The sequence below is a fragment of the Elephantulus edwardii genome, unplaced genomic scaffold (genome assembly GCF_000299155.1).
Source record: "Elephantulus edwardii isolate Elephantulus edwardi_28Jun2011 unplaced genomic scaffold, EleEdw1.0 scaffold00278, whole genome shotgun sequence".
NCBI lineage: Eukaryota > Metazoa > Chordata > Mammalia > Macroscelidea > Macroscelididae > Elephantulus > Elephantulus edwardii.
Genome location: NW_006400028.1, coordinates 3,539,396 through 3,559,940, shown reverse-complemented (window position 1 = coordinate 3,559,940; position 20,545 = coordinate 3,539,396). Strand labels below are relative to the sequence as shown.

Below are 20,545 nucleotides of genomic sequence, written 5' to 3'. Positions count from 1 at the left end.
AACTCAAACTCATTGCCATTTAGTTGGAACAAATTCATAGCTGACCCTCCATTGGGTTTCCAGGGAGCTCCAGTGGCCTAGAGATAAGAAAGGTACTGCAGTCCAAATGGCACACAGGTCAAATCCTCAAGATGCTCCAGTGGAGAAGAATGGGCAGTCTCTTCCCTTGCAATTAACTGCCTTTGAAAGCCTACTGGAGAGTCAATATGGGTTGGTTCTGACTCAACAGCACACAACAACAATTTCACGGGAAGAGATTTGCCCATTTTTTCCTGCTGGAACATTGAAACCACCAGAGGGATGTGCCCATGGAGTTTAGTGGCTCAACTGCCTACAGCCCACATTATCAAAGAAAGGATATAGAAATTCTCAACACTGTAAAAGGACCACGCTTAATAAGATCTCAATTCTTTCCAAACAGGCTCCCAGTAATTTTGCTGACTTTCATTAAATAGAGCAATTTTAAAATCCAGTGTACCAGATGCTTATTACAGGTTATTTCCATTCAAAAAAGCCTTTAGAGAACAGTTGCGAGCTTGGTCCCCTCAGGTATTGGAGTGAGCAAGTTAACATGAAGTCTGACAGACTGAATGAGCCTTTCATCACTCTCTGAGAGGACTCATTGCTTGTAGTCATGGCATCTAAAAACTTATTACCTCAAATCCCAGGCACTTTTGAATCTCTTGGCAACAGAACCATAGTGGAAACCATTTTTTTAGCTCAGAAACAAATGGAAAACTTTAGCTTACATTGCTTTTTGTTAGAAAGTTGTGTTAAAGTCAGTTCTTTAATTGTGAAAAATGCCTCTGTTTTTATCCTTATTCCTGGCCTACTTTCCACTTTGAATTCTTCCTGTCATCTCTATTTTGTGATGGACATATTTCTCCAGCTTTTTAAAGAAAACAGAGCAGTTAAAAGGTAGTACAATGATTAGTATATTTTGTATGTTCTTAGTGTTTATTTTGGCAAAAACATGTAGAAGTTGTAGACATCATGACATAGCTGACATGTCACCCCTGAATGCTTTAGCAGGAATGACCTAAAAATGACAACATTCTTTTACACACTCTGAATCATTTTACTAACAAAGTTGATGCTATATTTTAACATTTATTTAGTTCTGTATTTTAAAGACTTGTGAAAAATTTAATGGGAAATTTCAAATGATATCTCTGAGAAAATATTCCAGCAGCTTAAGTTAACCAACAGATTCTTCTGTTTCGTTCCAGACTGACATCACAAGCTTTGCAATAGACACTATCAATAAGGGGCAAAATGGCAAACAAAAAAGAAAGAAATGGCTACTGCCTTTCCATGATCTTGGGGGTTTTTGGCATGAAAATATAAAATACTTCTTAATGAAGGGGTTGTATGGGTGACCATATACTGCCATATGAATTTTTGTAAAACTTTGTAATCAGTAAACCAGTCAGGAAAGAAAGCTATTTAAGTGGATGATAGTCACTGTGGCAGGGTAGGGGTGGATATGGCGTGTGGACAGTGCCACATACCAGCTAAGATTGCCACATAAAAGTCTGATTATGATGATATCGGAACTTTTTTCCTTGCTATAAGTGTCATATGACATTTTGTTTTTCATAATCAAGATTGTAGGCAGTCGAAAGCTCACTCATTTTTCTTTTAATAAATATTTTTACAAGTTTTGTCAGACAGACAGACAGAATTTGTCATCAGGTGGACACAGTGTCCATCATCTTAATTCATGTAACTTCAGACTGGAAGCTTGGCAGCTCCAATCTCGGTTGTGGTTTTGTTTTGCCTTTTGGTGTTGCATAAATGCTGCTGGAGTTCTTAGAGCAATTATTACTGACGTTTGGAGAAAAAAAATAACACCCAACTTTCTTCAGAAAGTATTTCTTCCCCAGCACAGTCTTATCTTTACAAGCTGATACTTTTAGGTTACTATGCCAACCAAATTTGTTTAGTTACAAATGTGTTTATTAATATGCACTGTGTTGTTCTCTGGCACTGTCCTCTAAAAGGGTTTATTCCTTAAGAAAATGACTCTCAGGGAGCTCTAGTGGCCTAGTGGCAAGAAGCTGCACTGCAATCCCAGAGGCGCGTTCGAATCTACCATATGCTCTGCTGGAGAAGGAGGGGCAATCTCCTCCTGTACCAGTCAGATCCGATTTGTTGGTACACACACACACAAAAAGAAAATTTAAGCAGGGAGAAAAGTGCAATGAATGGGTGGAAATCCAAAATCTCTGTAAATGTTCATTAAAATTAATAATAAAAAATTTTAAAAAGCTTTAAAAAGAGAACATGACTCTCCTGTATGCTTTAGAAAATTATCTCACACTATAGTCTCCATTTTAACTAATTTGTGCTAACATAGGTATATATTTGTGTGTATGTGTGTGGATAATTATTTTTATAATCAGAAATGAAAGAGTGAAACTTTTATTAATAACTCAGTGGGTGTGTTCCCATTCAAAGAAATCAGAAGAAACTCCAAATTTGAAAAAAATGATAGCACTTCATGTTTGTACAGTTATTAAAATTTTAGATTTTAATTTTTTTGTTTGCCACCATCAAGCTAAACTGATAAGATAGGAAAATTATTTATCCCTGGACATTGAATAGTAGAGTAACCTATCTCCTTATTTATTGAAAGCTGTAGATTCTTACATACCTGACCTAGTGGGTAAGGAGTTGTGCTGCCAACCCAAAGACTTGAGATTCAAATCCACTAGTTGTTCCCAGGGAGAAAGGTGAGCAGTTTCATCCTGTGAGATTTATAGCCTCTAAAAGCCTGCTGGAGGGTTATCTCCAGGTTGATTCCAACTCCACAACTATGAGTCAGGTTTCCCCTCCCCTACTATTTAAATTTGCAGTGGAGAAAATTCTAATTGCTCATTTAATATTCCCTTTCTGTTAAAAAAACAACAACAAACAAAACCCCTACCAAAAATCTTTCATTATGTCCTTTTCAGACCACTATTAAATGTTTATCAGAAACCAGGAGAGTAAAGAAAAAAGAAACCAGGAAGTGTGTGTCTGTGTGTTTGTCTATCTCTCTCCTTTGACTGCTATTTATATATACATATATATCCTTTGACTACTCTGCATTTAAGGGATAAAATGCAAGTAGACTTCTATACCTGTGATAAAATGTTTAAGATATACAAATAAATTTACCATGCCCTAGGAGAAGTATTGCTTAGTAAAAATTCATTAGAACCAAAGCTGTCAAAATTTCTAGACCACAGTATAAAATAACAAATAATGTGAGGTGCTTACTAATTTTCACAAGGACTGTTGTGACTGCATAATTTTCTAAGAAATGTTCTTTTGTAGCTTGCTACTGCCATCTGCTGGTTTTCAACTATGCTACTAATTTTCTGTATTATAGCAATGAAAGAGCATTAGGACTTGAAACTTATTAGCCATTCTTTTTTTTTTTTAGCCATTCTTAATGTAACCTTTGTTAAGAGTAAGGCCACATTTTTCATTTTTTTCAAGTTTACTTTATTCTTTGCTTTTAGTAGACAAAGTCTTTCCTCATAGTTAAAAATGCACCGTATCTATGAATTTCTCATTAATTCTTTTTATCCTTTGTCATCTTTTCCTAGTTTAATGGACCGAGAAGTGGCATTGCTTGCAGAAATGGACAAAGTAAAGGCTGAAGCAAGTAAGAGTTATCTTTAAATACAACTTACAAAACGATTAACAAATAATAAAATCATTGCCTTCTACCTCATAACCAAAATATAAATGCCACATGAAGTTTATATACTTAAACTATCTTCAAAAAATTACGCTATACTAGCATGCAAATCTTTCTCAGCAGGATAGATTTATGAGTCTATCTTTAAAGTATTTTTTAATTTTAATATTGAGAATGTGCTCACTGTGTAAGAGAATATAATTGTGTTATCTTCCGTCACATACTCTAGATATCACAGACAGCATCAGCTTTAAGAAAACAAAATGTGCTATAGGTGTCCAGATTTTAATTTTATTTTCCCCTCCAGTGATTAAACACTTTATTTTGTTTTGGGGTGGTTTTTCCCCTGTCTTGTTAAAAGTGCAATTGAGTAAATTTTTTTTCTTCTTTTTGCTCCTAGCAACCCCATGTAACAGAATGAAACCAACCACCCGAGGGATTTTCTAGGCTGTAATATGTACAGTGGTAGATCACTAGGTCTTTTTCCTTCATAGCTGCTGGGTGGGTTTCAATGGCCAGCAATTCTTTCAGCAGGCAACTTGGGTAACAAGGAGTATGTCAAAGAAGGGGCTTTTTGAAAGGTTGTGAAACAAAACCCTTTTTGCCAACAAGTAGATTCCACTTCATAGGAAACCTGTAGAACAGAGTAGAACTGCCTCCTGGGCTTTCCAAGATGACAGTCTTTACAGAAGCAGATTGTCACAGCCTGTTCCCACAGGTTAGGAGCCAAGCAGCTTTAAAACTGTGTCCTTAAGGCACCTCTAGAAGATTGTAATAATCTAAATACTCATTAGAGAACTACTGGTGGATCACACTGGTAAATAGTTGTGGTATAGGCACACAGTAGAATAGTACAGTTGTTATGAACCTCATGGTCTGCTATGACTCATAGGGCCCCAATACACAACAGGATGAAATCCTGCCCAAACCTGTGCTTTTCTTTCAATCTTTGCTATGTTTAAGTCGATTGTTACAGCCTCTTTTCAGTCCATTTCTTTGAGCATCTTCCTCTTTTCCTTCGACCCCCTGTTTCACTGACATCATGCACAATATCTTTCTCTAGGAATTGGCCTATTCTGATAATATGCCCCAAAACAAGTGAGACAAAGTCTTACCATTCTTGTCTCTAAAGACATTTCTGGCTGCATTTTTTCTAAGAGAGATTTGTTTCTTCTTTTTGGCACTCTTTGGAATGTTGTTGTTGTTGTTGTTTGGCACTCTTTGGAATGTTGTTGTTGTTATGTGCTGTTGAGTTGCCTCCAACTCACAGTACAACACCTCTGAAGCCTGCTCTGTCCTGAGCCAGTCTCACTCACTCAGGCACACTTACCTGCCATTGTCCCAGGTACAATATCAATCCATCTCACCTGGGGTCTTAATCTCCTGTGCTCTCCCTCCACCCTTCTAAGCATGATGTCCTTCTCCAAGGACCGCTCCCTCCTGGCCACATGCCCAAAGTATGAGACAGAGTTTCAAAATCCTAACCTACAAGGAGAAACTTGCTTTCACCCTCTCCAAGACAGACCTATTTGTTTTCTTGGCAGTCCATGGTATGTATGTTCATGACTCTTCTCCAGCACCACAACTCAAAGGCATCAATTATTCTTCTGTTATCCTTATTCTTGTCCAGCTCTCTGATGCATAGCAAATAGTTGCGAAGACCATGGCCTGGATCAGGCACACCTTAGTCTGTACACCGACATTGTTGCTTCTCAGTACTCCAGAGTGATCCCTGAGCAGATTTTCCTAGTGCAATTTGTCTTTTTATTTCCTGACTGCTGGTGCTAAGATTGTGGAGGTGAGCAAGCTGTAATTGTTAACAATCTCAATCTCTTCTCCATCCATCATGGTGCTGCCAATTGGCCCAGTGGTGAGAATCTTTGTTTTCTTGATGTTGAGCTTCAATCCGTATTGAAGATTACATTCCTAACCTTCAGTTTTACCAAACAAGACTTGGCACATGCATAATTCAAGCTGTTGATGAGTCTTGCTCCAATCTGATGCCACATTCCTCTTCAAAAAGCCCAGTCATTCCCAAATAATCTGTTCTGCATATAAATTGAAGAGGTATGGATGTATCTCGGATGCACTCCTTCCCTGATCTTGAACCATGCAGTGTTTCCCTGCTCTGTTCTGACCACTACTTCCTGGTCCAAGCTTAGGAGCTCTGGTGGCCTAGGCCATGGGAAAGTAGTGACACTAATTCAAAAGCTGCACCTCTCAGATATACCAAGAACTCTGTGAGAGAAGGATGTAAAATCTCCCCTACTGTGATAGAAAAGAAGCTCTCGTGGTCTAGCCCAGGAGATGTGTTGCTAACCCAAAGATGGTACTACTTTGGTGGTTCCATGGGAGAAAGAAGGGAAATCTCTTGTGTGATTTAAAGCCTCTGAAAAGCCCCTGGAGGTTCAGCTAGGAGTCAATTCCAACTCGACAGAAGTTAGTTTAGTATTCACTTGCTGAAAGCTTTACCTCATCCACATCATTAAAGTGAACTCTCCTTTGAAGAGGCAACTCTTCTTCAGTCAAATCTTGAGGGCCTCATCTTTAGACACTAACTTGGACAATGTTCCACTGGTTTTCACAGGGATTTGAAGGATTCACTATTTCAGAAGTGGGTAGCCACTTCTGCTTCCTAGTCTGTCTTATTCTAGATGCTCTTCTGAAGCCTGTCCATAATGGATGGGTGGCTGCTGGGATTTGAAAAACTGGTAGTTTAACTTCCAGCAGCACAGTGGCATGCCAGCCTCCACTGTACTACACACTGCCTGACAAGTCAAGGAGCAGAACACCACCAGGTAACTTATATAGAATGAAGAAAAGGCTTGTGTCTTAGTGTGGAATGAACTTCAAAGTACATTAAATAAAAAAAGTTAAGATAAAGTAAGGGAGCATATATTCTCATTTATGTGGATGGGGGAAGGGAGATATATAGGTAGTATATCCATAGGCAGTATTTGGAAGTATATTTAAGATACTGGGTTTTTCGTTTTGGTTTTGGTTTTTTCCCCCCATTCATTCATTGTTGTGTTTTTCTCTCTGCCCACCCCTCCCACTCAGTTCACTCTTTTTGAAAAATAAAAGAAAAATTCTCTCATTGTTTTACAATCCCTCCCTTCAGGTCTACTCCACTATGCAGCCTTTGTTCTTGATTCCTATAATGACAAAAATACCTAATCACATATCCCTTTTTAACAGTTTTCTCCCTCATCTGCATCAATACAGTATACATTATTTATCCCATCTTTCTCCGTCTCCCCCCAACCCCCGATATCAGTCCTGTTTTACAACAGTGGCACCATGCAGTATTTGTCCTTTTGTGACTGAGATACTTCACTCAGCATAATATCCTCCAGGGTCACCCATTTTGAATAATATTTCATGAGTTCCTTGTTTTTCTATGTAATATATTATTCCATTGTGTGAATATACCACAGCTTCTCTATCCATTTCTTTGTTGATGGTCACTTAGGTTGTTCCCAACTCCTTGCTGTTGTGAACAAAACCACAATAAACATGAGTGTGCATATATCTCCTTGGGTGGAAGTTATTGTCTCTTTGGGGTTTATTCCCAGTAGTGGAATTTCTGGGTCAGACGGTATCTGTATTTGCAACTTTTTGAGAAAGCGCCATACAGCCTTCCACAGTGGTTGTACCATTTTGCACTCCCACCAACAGTGAATAAGGGTTCCAGTTTCTCTACAGCCTCGCCAGCATTTGTTGCTTGCTGTTCTGTTAAATTTTGCTGTCTGTCTGGGGTGAGATGATATTTCATAGATACTGTTTAACAACGGTTTTTAGGGGAGGAAACTGAAAAAATCAAAAGTAAGATGAACTTTTTACTTTTCCTTATATACTCATTTATTCTAGGTGAACTTTTACTATGTGTGCACAGTTCTGTTTTAATTGATAAACTTTATTACAATTTTTTTTAACCTAGAGGAAGCGGAGTGGCATCCACTTCTAAACCACATGCCTATGGAAACTATGAATCTGGAGAAACTACAATAGTTATAGAAAGGCTTCAGGTCTTTTGTTCATAGAGTCATTATGAGTTGTACTTGACAGCAGTCAACAACAACAGAGGAAAAGATAAAGAAATGCCAAATTACTTATGAGTCTATATGATCCATAAGAAATACTTGTAATTTAACTACTTTCAGAGACCCTCCCACGAGAAGGCAGAAACTGGACTTTTGATATTTTGGTCTCCTGAATGGGTGGGCAGCTAAGCCTTCGACTGTCCAATTACATACTGCAGGGCCTAGACTACCTCTTTGTCCTGTGTAGCAGCAGCTGCATGAGATTCATATTCCTTTTTCCTCTATAGTGGAAATTTTGCTTGGCCGACAAAAGAAAGCTGAACTTCTAAAGAAGATGACTGATGTAGCTGTTCGAATGTCAGAGGAGCAATTGATTGAGCTCAGAGCTGATATAAAGGTAAAACTTCATTGCATTTCTGCTTTTATCTTACCCTGGGGATCTAATCCCACAAATCTCCATTATTTATGGCCATATCTAAGGTATTGAAGTCTTCTCAAACATGGCCTTATCCCAGGTTTTCTTTATCTTTCGGTATACTGCCATCTCTCCTCTTGTCCAAGCTGCAAAAAATTTAGGGAGTTTTTCCTTTTCCTAAGTCAAAATGTAGCCTTCAATATGGATTGCATCTCAACATCAAGAAAATAAAAATTCTTATCACTGGACCAGTAGACAACATCATGATAAGTGGAGAAAAAATTGAAACTGTCAAGAACTTCATCTTACTTGGATCCACAATCAACATCCTTGGTACCAGCAGTCAGGAAATCAGGAAACATAAATGGCACTGGGAAAGTCTGTAGTCAGGGACCTCACCAAATTATTGAGGAAGAATGATATCAGTTTGAGGACTAAGGTACGCCAGATTCAGGTCATGATTTTTTTCAGTCACTTGCTATGCATCTGAGCACTGGACAATGACTAAGAATGACAAAAGAGGCATTGATGGCTTTGAATTGTGGTATTAGAGAAAAGTGCTGAATACCCCATAGATTACCAAAAGAACAAACAGGTATGTCTTGGAGAAGGTGCAGCCAGAGTGCTCCTTGGAGGAAGAGGTGATGAATATTTGTCTCATATACTTTGAGTATGTTGGTGGTGGTGTTTGTTGTTATGTGCTGTCGAGTCACCTGCGATTCAGCGACCCTATGTACAGCAGCCCTAAACTCTGCCCTATCCTGTGCCAATATCACCATCTCCGACACACCTACCCCCATTACCGCAGTCACTGAATCAATCCATCTCATCAAGGAAAGGTCTTCCTCTCCTGTGCTGTCCCTCTTCCCTCCCAAGCATGATGTCCCTCTCCAAGGACTGGTCCCTCCTTACAACATGTCCAAAGTATGTCGGATGAAGCTTCAGAACCGTTGCCTCCAAGGAGCAGCCCAGCTTCACCCTCTCCAGGACAAACCTGTTGGTTTTCCTAGCAGTCCATGGTATATTCAATACTCTTCACCAACACCACAGCTCAAAGGCATCTATTCTCCTTTTATCATCCCTAGTCATTGTCCAGCTCTCTGATGCATAGCAAGTGATTGTAAAGACCATGTCCTTTATCATGCACACCGTAGTCTCCAGACTGACATGTGCACTTCAGCACTTTAGAGAGGTCTCTAACCACAGACTTTCCCATCACAATACATCTTTTCATTTCCTGGCTGCTGGTGCCAAGAGTGTTGACCGTGGATCCAAACAAATGAAAATTGTTAACAATCTCAATCTCTTCACCATCCGTCCTGATGCTGTCAATCGGCCCAGTGGTGAGAATCTTTGTCTTCTTGATATTGAGTCTCAATCCATACTGAAGACTGAAGTCCCTGACCTTCCACAGCAAGTGCTTCAGGTCCTCCTCAGTTTCAGTAAGCAGGGTTGTGTCATCTGCATAATGCAGACTATTGATGCTTCTTCCTCCAGTCCTGATGCCACATTTGTCCTCATATAGCCCATCCTCCTGGATAACCTGTTCTGCATAAAGACTGGAAAGGTATGGAGACAGGATACAGCCCTGGCATACACCCTTCCCAATTTTGAACCATGTAGTGTTTCCCCGTTCTGTCTGACGACTGCCTCCTTGTCCAAGTATAGGTTTCGCAGTAGCACAATCAAATGTTCTTGGATTCCCTTTCTTCTCAGTCAGCCACAGTTTGTTATGATCCACACAGTCAAATAATACCTTTGTGTAATCAATGAAACAAAGATAGACATTCTTCTGGTACTCATTGTTTTTAGTCAAGATCCATCTAACATCAGCTACAATATCCTTATTACCACAGCCCCGTCTAAACCCAGCCTGCACTTCTGGTAGTTCTATGTTGATGTGCTGTTCTAGTCGTTTTTGGATAATCTTCAGCAAAATCTTGCTTGCATGTGACATTAATGATGTTGTTGTTGTTGTTGTTATATGCCGTCAAGTCGTTTGCGACTCATAGCAACCCTATGTACAACAGCCCTAAACCCTGCTCTATCCTGTGCCAATCGCATTGCCTCTGACACACCCATCCCGATTACCCCAGTCACTGAATCAATCCACCTCATAGAGGGTCTTCCCCTCCTGCGCTGTCCCTCTACTCTACCCAGCATGATGTCCCTCTCCAAAGACCTGTCTCTCCTTGCAACATGTCCAAAGTATGTCAGACGAAGCCCCAGAATCTTTGCCTCCAAAGAGTAGCCTGATTTAACCCTCTCTAGGATGAATCTGTTTTCTTGGCAGTCCATGGTACATTCAGTACTCTTCTCCAGCACCACAGCTCAAAGGCGTCAATTCTCCTTCTGTCCTCCCTAGTCATTGTCCAGCTCTCTGATGCATAACAAGTGATTGCAAAGCCTATGGCCTGTATCAGGCGCACCTTCATCTCCAAAGAGACACCATTGCTCTTGAGTCCTTTAGAGAGGTCCCTAACAGCCGACTTTCCCATCGCAATACGTTTTTTGCTTTCCTGGCTGCTGGTGCCAAGAGTGTTGACTGTGGAGCTGAGCAAACTGAAGCTGTGAACAATCTCAATCTCTTCACCATCCATCCTGATGCTGTTGTTAATTTCCATACTCTGTCAGGTCATCTTTCTTTGGAATGGGAACAAATATAGATCTCTCCCAGTCAGTTGGCCAAGTGGTTGTTCTCCAAATTTCTTGGCACAACTTGGTGAGCACATCTAGGGCAACATCTGTTAGTTGAAATATGCCAATTGGTACACCATCAATTCCTGAAGCCTATTCTTAGCCAATTCTTTCAAAGCAGTCTGAACTTCTTTCCTCATCACGATCGGCTCTTGCTCATATGTTGTTTCATTAAATTCTTCTGTGTCTGCCAATTCCTTTTAGTATAATGACTCTATATATTCTTTCCATCTTCTTTTAATACTTGCAGGATCACTCAGTATTCAGCCCAAAGCATCCTTAAGCATTGCAACTCAAGACTTGAATTTCCTCTTCAGTTCCTTGAGCTTAAATGCTGAGCGAGTTCCGCCCCTTTGATTTTCTGACTCCAGCTCTTTGCACATTTCATTATAGTACTTTACTTTGTCTTGTCACGCAGCCTTTTGAAATCTCTTGTTCAGCTCCTTAATGTCTTGATTTCTTCCTTCTGCTCTGGCTTCTCAGTGCTCCAGTACAATATTCAGAGTCTCTTCTGACATCCATTTTGGCCTTTTCCTCCTCCTCCGTCTTTACAGTGACCTTTTGCACTCTTCCTGGATGATATTCTTGATATCTTCCTGTAACTCATGGTCTTCTTTCATTAGTGTTCAAGGCCTCAAACCTGTTCCTGAGAGGGTTCCTGAGCATGTTGGTAGGACAAGTTATTCCTTGGAGAGGGGCCCATGCTTGGGAAGGTAAAAGGGCAGCAGAGGAGGGGAACATCCTCAACCAGGTGGGGTGACACAGTGACTGCAGCAATAGGCTTGAGGATGTCAGACATTGTTAAGATGGCACAGGATAGGACAGGGTTCAGATCTGTTGTTCATAGGGCTGCTATGAGTCATACTTGACTCGGTGGTACCTAACAAGTCAGAGTGTCATTTTAGTAGACTTTACCCCTTTGACCTCCTAATAAATCTCAGATCTGACTTTATCTTCACCATTATGGTACCACTACCATGATCACTTGCTTCAACTTCTTTAATAGTGTCTTAACTGGTTTTGCCTGTCTTATTTGTCTTACCCCCTCTCTCCATACTCTTCATATCTGTGCCTCATGCTACACTGACCTGCTTAAAACTTCCCATTGCTTTTAGGATAAAGACAATAGTCCTAAACATGAGCCATCAGTCTCTGCATGGTCTGACTTTAAAGGACCACCATCCTTGGTTCTCACTAGGCCCTCTTTGGTCCCTGTACTCAAATCACACTAGATCTTCCCTTCTACAATAGTTTCCTCCTGTTGTTAAGTGCTGTTGAGTTAAGTACAACTCATAGCAACTCAATAAACAAGGGATATGAACTGTGTCTGTCCTGTTCTGCGCCTTTGTCATCATCCTCGACATACTTGAGTCCATTGCTGCAGACAATGTATCATATCATTTAGGGCCCTCCTTTCCTTTGTTGGCCCTGCATTTTTCTAAGCACACAGTATCCTTCTCCAAGGAATAGCCCCTCCTAACAACAGATCCAAAATTTGTGAGACAAAGCTTCCCCATCTTTGCCTTCAAGGCACACTCTAGTACTTTCTCCAAGACAAATCCGTTTGTTCTTTTGACAGTTCATGGGATATTCAGCACTCTTCTCCAACACCACAACTAAATTAATCAATCTCCTGTCATCCTTATTTATTGTCTGGCTCTCAGATGCTTAGCAGGTGATTAGAAAGACTGTGGTTTCAATCAGGCATACCTTAGTCTTTAAACTGGCTTCCTTGCTCTTCAGGATTTTAGAGAAGTTCTTGACAGCAGTTTCCTGATCTCCTGATGGCTGGTGCTAAGGTTGTTGACTGAGGATCCAAGCAAAATGAAATCATAAACAATTTTCAGTTTGTCTCCATCTGTCATGATGTTGCCTGTTGGCCTAGTGCTGAGGTGTTTTTTTTTTACATATTTTTTCCTACATAATTTTTTTAGGCCTAAATCTCCTGGTTTATTGTATATTTTTGTTTTCTTGATGTTGAGATGTAATCTGTACTGAAGTCCTTGATCTCTGCAGCAAGCACTTCAGGTCCTTCTTGGTTTCAAGCAAACAAGTTTGTGTCATCTGCATAACACAGTTATTGATGAGTCTTCCTCCAGTCGTGATGCCACACTCTTCTTCATAAAGTCCAGCTTCTTAATGATTTACTCAGCATATGGATTGAATAGGTATAGAGAGAAGATACTACCCTGACACACACCTTTCCCAATTTTAAACCATACAGGGTTCCTTTGCTCTTTTTGAACAACAACTTCTTGATCTAGGTATAGATTGCATGTAAGTATAATTAGGATATGCCTCCAGAAACGATGAACTTTCATAAATGTCAGTAGTTATAGAAAGGCTTCAGGCCTTTTGTTCATAGGGTCATTATGAGTCATGCTCAACTCGAAGGCAAACAACAACAACAACAGCATAATTTAAGATACTCTTTAATTATTCCTCCTGTTAGGGAGCCATTAGATGTGCTTTTCCCATCTGTCCAAAAAGCAGCACAGTCACTTTTGTCCTACTCATGCTTCCTGACTTTCGTATTATCTGCTTTGATAGCATATTTATAAATTTATAATTATTTCATTATTTAAATTATCTGTATTCTTCACTAATTTGTCAACTTCAAAATGTCAAAATGTCAGGAGCTGCTGTACCTGAGACAGTGTGTTCACACATATTAAGTGTTTGGAGAGAATAGTTGGTTAATTCGTTCAGATTTTATAAAGAAAAAAGCAAATTGGTTAAGATGTTGTTCATATTAAATCAGTTTATTAGGATTACTCCAGTTCAACATGCATACCTCTTCAATTCTTATGTGAAAACTGTTTTGTAAAGAGTACCTAGGTGACAAATGGCTGAACACTCTGATCCTAACTGTCCTCAACTACTAAGTGGTTTTAATCTGCCCTGTGGCACCTCAGAAGAAAAGCCTAATGTCTATTTCTGAAAGAATACAGCTGTTAAAAATAGAGAACCGGGAACTCTGATGGCCTAGTGGCAAGAAGCTGCACTGCAATCCTGAAGGCCTACAGTTTGAATCCATTACCTGTACCAAACGGATCCGATTTGACAGTAATGAACAAGAAAAGGAAGGGGGGCCAGGAAATAGAAAACAGTGTTTTTGCGACTAAGCATGGGAGCTTGACAAAGTTTGAAATATGCATAAGTAGTTGTGGACACTGTTTTAAACAGTCAGTTATGTGAATGAGGGAAGTTGGAATCTCTGTTTCCAACTTCTTTTTATTTTTGAACATGTATGATTTATGGATATAATAAGAGCAGCACTTGGTGCAGAGGTTTTACAACACGTTTGTAAAATAAAAATTATACAGGAAAAAAAAATACCTCAAAACAGCTTTAATCATCTGTTGTTGTTGTTGTTGTTGTTATGTGCCGTCGAGTCGCTTACGACTCAATAGCTTGATCATCTAAAACCTGTAAATACCTTTGTTCCCACTCTGACCCAATCTTTTATACAAACCTATGTAGTGTTTCTGTTCTCACTCCTTCACTGTAGAATATCTTTGAGTCAAATAGCCAAACAATGAAAATTTTAAATTACCACCTTATGATTAACTCAAATTAATAAATTTTTAGAAAGTCTTCCACACATTGATGCCAGTGAGCCTCGTTCAGCTGGGAGAACCGGAAACCCCTTGCAATTAGATGAGAATTCTGTCTCTCATAGGCTTCATCTGTTCCACTTCCCACGTGGCTGAAAAGCTGCTAGAAATATTTCTGCAGGCTGACTAAGGATCTGTTTCACTCCACATTTTCAGTGTACATAAGTGGGTGCTGTGCAATTTAAATGTCTTATTTCCAGATAATTTTATTTCCGTCATTCTTGTTATGTCTTTGGCTCAACAAACCCTAGAATTTGTTTCAGAACTAATCTAAGGCTGATATTACATGTCTCAAGGCTTTGTTACAAAAGGTTCATATGATTTCCCAAGCCACAGTATATTCTGAAACTCTAGGGTTTACAAGCCCAAAGATTATTTTTACCTTTCCTTTCCCCTTCAGTGCTTCTAGATGTATCTTGAGAACTCTGATGTGCTAGATTCTACTTGAAAATCATAAGTGAGATTAGACCACTCCCACCCCCTGTTAAGAGGATTACTTTAAGCAGTTCAATTTTTCTAAATTATATCCAGACCTTTTTTTAATCATCTCTTCTTCATTTGAAAAAATTATTCTAGACTCATTAGACATTTGTTCTTAACATATTTTCAGCCCCACAAATTCTAGAATATAGTGAGTTTTGGCCCAGGGGATTAATTACTTCTAAACTCAGTTTAAAAGTATTAAATTATATGCAGCATAAACTCTTATTTGCGAAGATTGAATGATTTTCCATCTCAAGAAATTGTTCCTATTTTAAGAAATAACAAGACCTAGTTTCTAAAGAGTGGGTTTCTTAAGGAAATAAACCTACTCTTAACACCAAATGTCTATCTGAATGGGCTTTTTTTGCTGTCTCTGCCTCTCTGTAAAATGGTACAATGTAAAAATAGGCAACAGTGGAAAGACGGGCTTTTACTATAAATTCTTCCTCATTCCTGACTATGATATGGCATTTGATAAATAGCTTTTAAATAGGCCTACCTTTATAGTCTTATGAAGTGAGTTAATTTGGTCAAATAGGTACTGCTTGGTTTAACTAATGTTAATGTTTACTAAGTATGACATTTTAGTAAACCTTGAAGCAAAATAAAGAAGATAATTGAAAATAATTTTGTTTCATCTGTGCATAGAGCAAGCTGCAGGGTCCACATAAAATGTTTGTCTAACCTGGTGACTTTTCTTTGCCTTTCTTCCAGCATTTTGTTAGTGAACGTAAATATGATGAGGATCTGGGACGAGTAGCACGGTTTACCTGTGATGTAGAAACCCTAAAGAAGAGCATTGATTCATTTGGACAAGGTGAGGCAGTGTGAGCTGGGTGTTAAGAGGGTGAGGAGAAGCCTTCCCCACTAAGGAGAGAGTGACGTACTGATCGGGTTGCTTTTCCAGTGACTGTTCTTCAGTGACTTTTATATCTTTGTTTGTTTGATTTTATGATAATCAACCCTGAGATACATACAAAATCCATGGATGCAGATGATTTGGGTTCCAGTGAATATTTCCTAGCTCCCTAAATATAAAATAGCGCTGGTGGCATAGTTTATAAACATGCCATATTGTTAACTGAACAGTCATATCCACCAGTGGTTCAAATGCACCAGTGGCTTTGAGGGAGAAAGATGGACCATTTCCTCCCATAAAGGTTTATAGCCCTGGAAAGCTGGGGTGGGTTGCTGGGAGTCCGAATCAGCTTGACAGCAGTGGGCTTTAAATAGGATTTTTCCCCCCTTTACGGTTTTTCACTGCATTGAGAGGGCTGTGATACACAGTGTGAGGAGCATGAGAATCTGAAATCCACCCAGACTTAAATCCTTGACTCTACACTAACCTCTGGTAACATCATTTTATTTAAAAACAGAGAAAAGTCATACCTATTTTGTTCGACATATACCCAGTAAGCGAGTTGCTGAGTTGATTCTAACCCATGGTTAACCTAGCGTGTGTCAGGCTAGAACTGTGTTCTGGAGGGCTGGTCTTCAGAAGCAGAAAGTCAGGCTTTTCTTCTGAGGCACCTCTGGGGAAATACAAACCTCCTTCCTTTTTGTTAGCAATCAAGCACATTAACTGCTACCCAGGGACTACTGCCTGGAACGTAAGTGCTTAAGTAATAGCTTTAAATGGAGAAAATGGTTGCTTCTTAAGTAAAAATTTGACACATCAGTCAAGTCCTGAACTTGTTCTGTCTCAGCATAAAAGTGAAATAATGAGTCTAGGGTAGTAACTATGAACATCATTAGCCAAGACTTAAAGCCAAGAGAAAAAGTCTGGAAGAGACTTTTAAACCATTTATTTCTGAAAATATGATTACTTCCCCACCTCCAAGTTAGACTGGCATTTTGAATTGGGAATCTGTTTTGCAGAAAGAAATTTGAGGAAGATAAATGTTTATTGAATAAGCTAGTTCTATTTATATTTAGCTAATCTTCATTATTTATACCTTGTGTCATTCAGATATCTTAAAAAGAATTTGCGAAGATTTCTAAAATCTGTCCTTTAGAATATTCCTTCACAGGAAACTGAACATATGGTCCATACTGTAGTCTCAAGCTTTGTCAGCCGAGCTGCTAGAGCTATAGCCAAGGTTCAGATAGTAGAAAATGCCAGGAAGTCATTAGTGCATGGGCGGGTGGCTATCTTTCTCTTAAAATTGTTCTCCTATCTCTAGAATTCATTTACCAAACAGTGGGGATTTGGGAGAAGTTGAAGAAGAAAGAGCCCGATTACCCCTTTTATATGTCTCTTTCATGTTGTTGAGGGTATGTGATGGTAGTTTAAAAGAAATGTAGTATTCTTAAACAAATATTTTGGATAAAGACTTCTTTGACTATGCTGACACACAGTTCTTTATCTTAAATTGCTCTTCTTTTTTTTTTAAATTGCTCTTTATGAAGTGGAGGAAGAGGAGAAACCTTACCCTTCATGCCCTTTCATCATATGACCACATACTCTTCATATTTCTGTTTCAGTGTCACATCCAAAGAACAGCTATTCAACAAGATCCCGGTGTAGTTCTGTTACATCTGCATCTTTGAGCAACCCAAGTGATGCTTCTGCTGCTTCCTCTTCCACCTGTGCCTCTGCTCCCAGCCTTACAAGTACTAATAAGAAAATCTCTGCACCCGGAGAGACTCCTGCAGCCATAACCCACTCCAGTGGCCGGCCTTCCCAGCCTCCTCGGGAGGTAAGCTAGCTTCCACATAAACGAGTTAGCAAGAAAAGCCACCAGAGTGTCAGAATTTAAATGCTAATAGCTCAGCCTATTACCTGCTTCCCTTTAGTCTCATCTCACACCTCCTTTGAATTCCTCCAGCTCCACTTACTTCCTGAGAAAGCATTTGGTGTGTATGTTCCAAACCACCAGCCAGTTTAGAATTCCTGTTGCTAAGCGCTGCTGACTTTCTTATTTTGGCAGTGATTCTAGTTGCAGTAGGTAGTATTGCCTGGTAATTAGTCACAGTGGGAGTCATGCACCCATCTCAGGGTAGACAAGCACCACAGTGGCAGGCTCACTAGAGTGCATCTGAAAGCAGCAACTCCCTAGAAGCAAAGCGTGGACTATATCAGGGAGAGAATGTGAGCAAGCAAGAAAGTTGAAGAGTAATCTTTAGTTTCTGGTTTGAAGAAAAAAATCCAACACCATAGCACTCCAAAGCAATGCTGTCAGTAATTCTTCACACTCACTACTATAGCATTGGAATTGGGGGACAAAAATAAAATCCCACACCATCATCTTTTTGGGTTGTAATATTAAAGATGCACTAAACGTCAGTGAGATTTAAGTCTTATAATATTTAGCAGAGTAGGTGCTTATTTTATTATTACAAATGTGCATGATCTCTCCAAATGGTTTATGATCTGCCAAGTTCAAGCATATGATACTTGCCTAATTGAGGGCTTGCAGCAACATTGAACATGTTTTCTTTGTTCTTCGCCTTTTCTTAGCTTTTTTTTAAGCCCAGCTAAAGACGGGTAAACTCTTTCCATGAAGTTCAACTAGCAGGGAAGGAATTAGCAGTTCTGCTGCAAGATTGGATTAGCTGACAAATTTGTATCTGTGAATCTTGAGTTTCAAGCATCGTCTACCACAGTTATGCTCTCAGAACACTTCTATAAATGAAACTGAAACAAATTAGGTATCTGCTTTGAGCATTGTATTCTTTTGTCCTTAGGTATTTCCGGGGAACAGACGAGGAGGACAAGGCTATAGACCACAAGGCCAAAAGTCCAGTGAAACCACAAGCCAAGGGAGACATGACGGTGTAGGTCGTTACAGAAATAGCTCATGGTATTCATCTGCTCCCAAGTACCAGAATGCTCCAGCCCAGGCACCAGGAAGCACTGAATGGGGTCAGGTTCATGCTTCAGGGACCAATGGAACTGGAGCCAGCGTGGAGCCCAGCCCGCCCAAACCCTCTTTCAAAAAGGGGCTCCCCCAGCGCAAACCCAGGACCTCTCAGGCTGAAGCTGTGAACTCTTAAGGGAGATCTTAGCTGACTTCTCATCTCTCTTCCTCATAACTCAACTTGATAACTGGACTTTAGGAAACATTCTTAGATTTAATAACAAAATGAAGTTTATGCATATCACTTTTTGTGCCATTCTAAATATTTTTTAGTCTTTTCTCATCATTTCTTCTTTACCCTTTTTGGAAGGGAAACTTTTTTTTCTTTACTTTTCTCAGTGATATGGATTCTGATTGACGATTTCCACTAGGAACAGAGTCAACAGTTGCCAGGTTCCCCGAGGATAAGCACGTCCCAGCGCATCAGACCTTTCAGTTGCCCAAGGGCCTGACTCAGCAGCCCCCATTGTTAAGGCTGTCACCGGAACAGGTGGATCAGAGCTAAACCTGTTGCCTTTCCAGTGTAAGCAGAAGCCAGAAAGCCCTGCCAGGTTCCCTCCAAACAACAATTTAGCCAGGAGAGGAAATAAGGGAGCAATATTCTGGATTAGCCAGAGAAGGGGAAATTTAATTGGTGAAAAGTGGGAACTGTAGGAGGCATTTGAGAATCTGCCTCTGCTCCAAGAGAAGGTGCTGACGTTTGACCTTCAAATCAAGCTCCAGTCTCCCACTTGGCACTGTAGCCGAACCTGCAGTTTCTTCAAAATGTTCAAAGCTATGTTTTCTGTTACCTTAGACCACAAACTTATGGGAAGGTAGCATTTCATTAAAGCAAAAAAGATGTTTCTGTTTCAATGTTTGGAATTTTTTCCCCCTTCTCCTTTCCTGAACCTTTTCTGATCCTGAACTAAACTTATAGCAATATAATGAGTGTTAAATTTAAGGTGTTACCCATCAAAAAAATTCCTGCAGTCAGTCTTTACAGCTGAATAAATAAAAACAACAACATAAATCTTCCCACATTTGTTTCACAGAAGCAAGTGATTCATTTCATTATCTCTCTTTTCTCTGGCTTCATGGGGTAGAAGTCACTTGGACAGCTTGTTCTGGGCTTAAATTAGGGTGTCTGATTCCCAAATCATTTGTCTGCTTCTTAGCTTCAAAACCAAATTAAAATGTGAAAGCCAAGATGAGCAAATGCAGCTGTTCTTGTAGGAGAGACGATTCATAGGCTAAAGAATGGTGATTTTGCAGAGGTCTGCTTTCCAGTTTAGAAAAAACACAACTGTAACAGCTCTCCCAGGCAACTAGCACTTGTATTGATACCCCTCTACCCCATCCTTGTCCCTTGAACAGGAGGAGTGAATGTAACAGTGTCATTGAGCTCCTGTAGCATTGGTATCAGACCTCTGAGCCCCACTTAGACTCACCCGCACCTTCTGTGATTTAATAAAGCAAAGCTTTTTATTTTTTTCCCCCTTTCCTCCAGCATGTGTTCTCCCAACTCTGAAACCCAGACTCTAAGTAGCAGCCGTGCAGAACCTAGCTGCCTCAGGGCTTCCCCTGGCTCTTTAGCTGAAGCTGAGCTACTGGGGTTCAGGTTGGTTAAACACAGTGTATGAGAGTATGTGCATGGGGTGGTATGTATGTGTGATTCCATAATAAAAAAGGTCCTCATGGAGAACTTGGGAGCCCTTTTTCCAAGGTGCTGTTTTTGGGAATTCATCCAACAAAACATC

At 39.8% G+C, this 20,545-nt stretch overlaps 1 protein-coding gene across 1 annotated transcript; it reads left to right on the top strand.

The window, feature by feature from the left end:
• Positions 1 to 494: 494 nt before the first annotated feature.
• On the top strand, positions 495 to 19,204 carry SPATS2 (spermatogenesis associated, serine-rich 2; the record flags this gene model as incomplete). Its single annotated transcript, XM_006900271.1, has 6 exons — positions 495 to 539; positions 3,597 to 3,655; positions 8,022 to 8,131; positions 15,661 to 15,763; positions 17,431 to 17,645; positions 18,634 to 19,204. Coding segments are annotated over 6 exons (841 nt in total), but the record flags the coding sequence as incomplete, so codon positions are not given.
• Between the last annotated feature and the right edge of the window lie 1,341 nt (positions 19,205 to 20,545).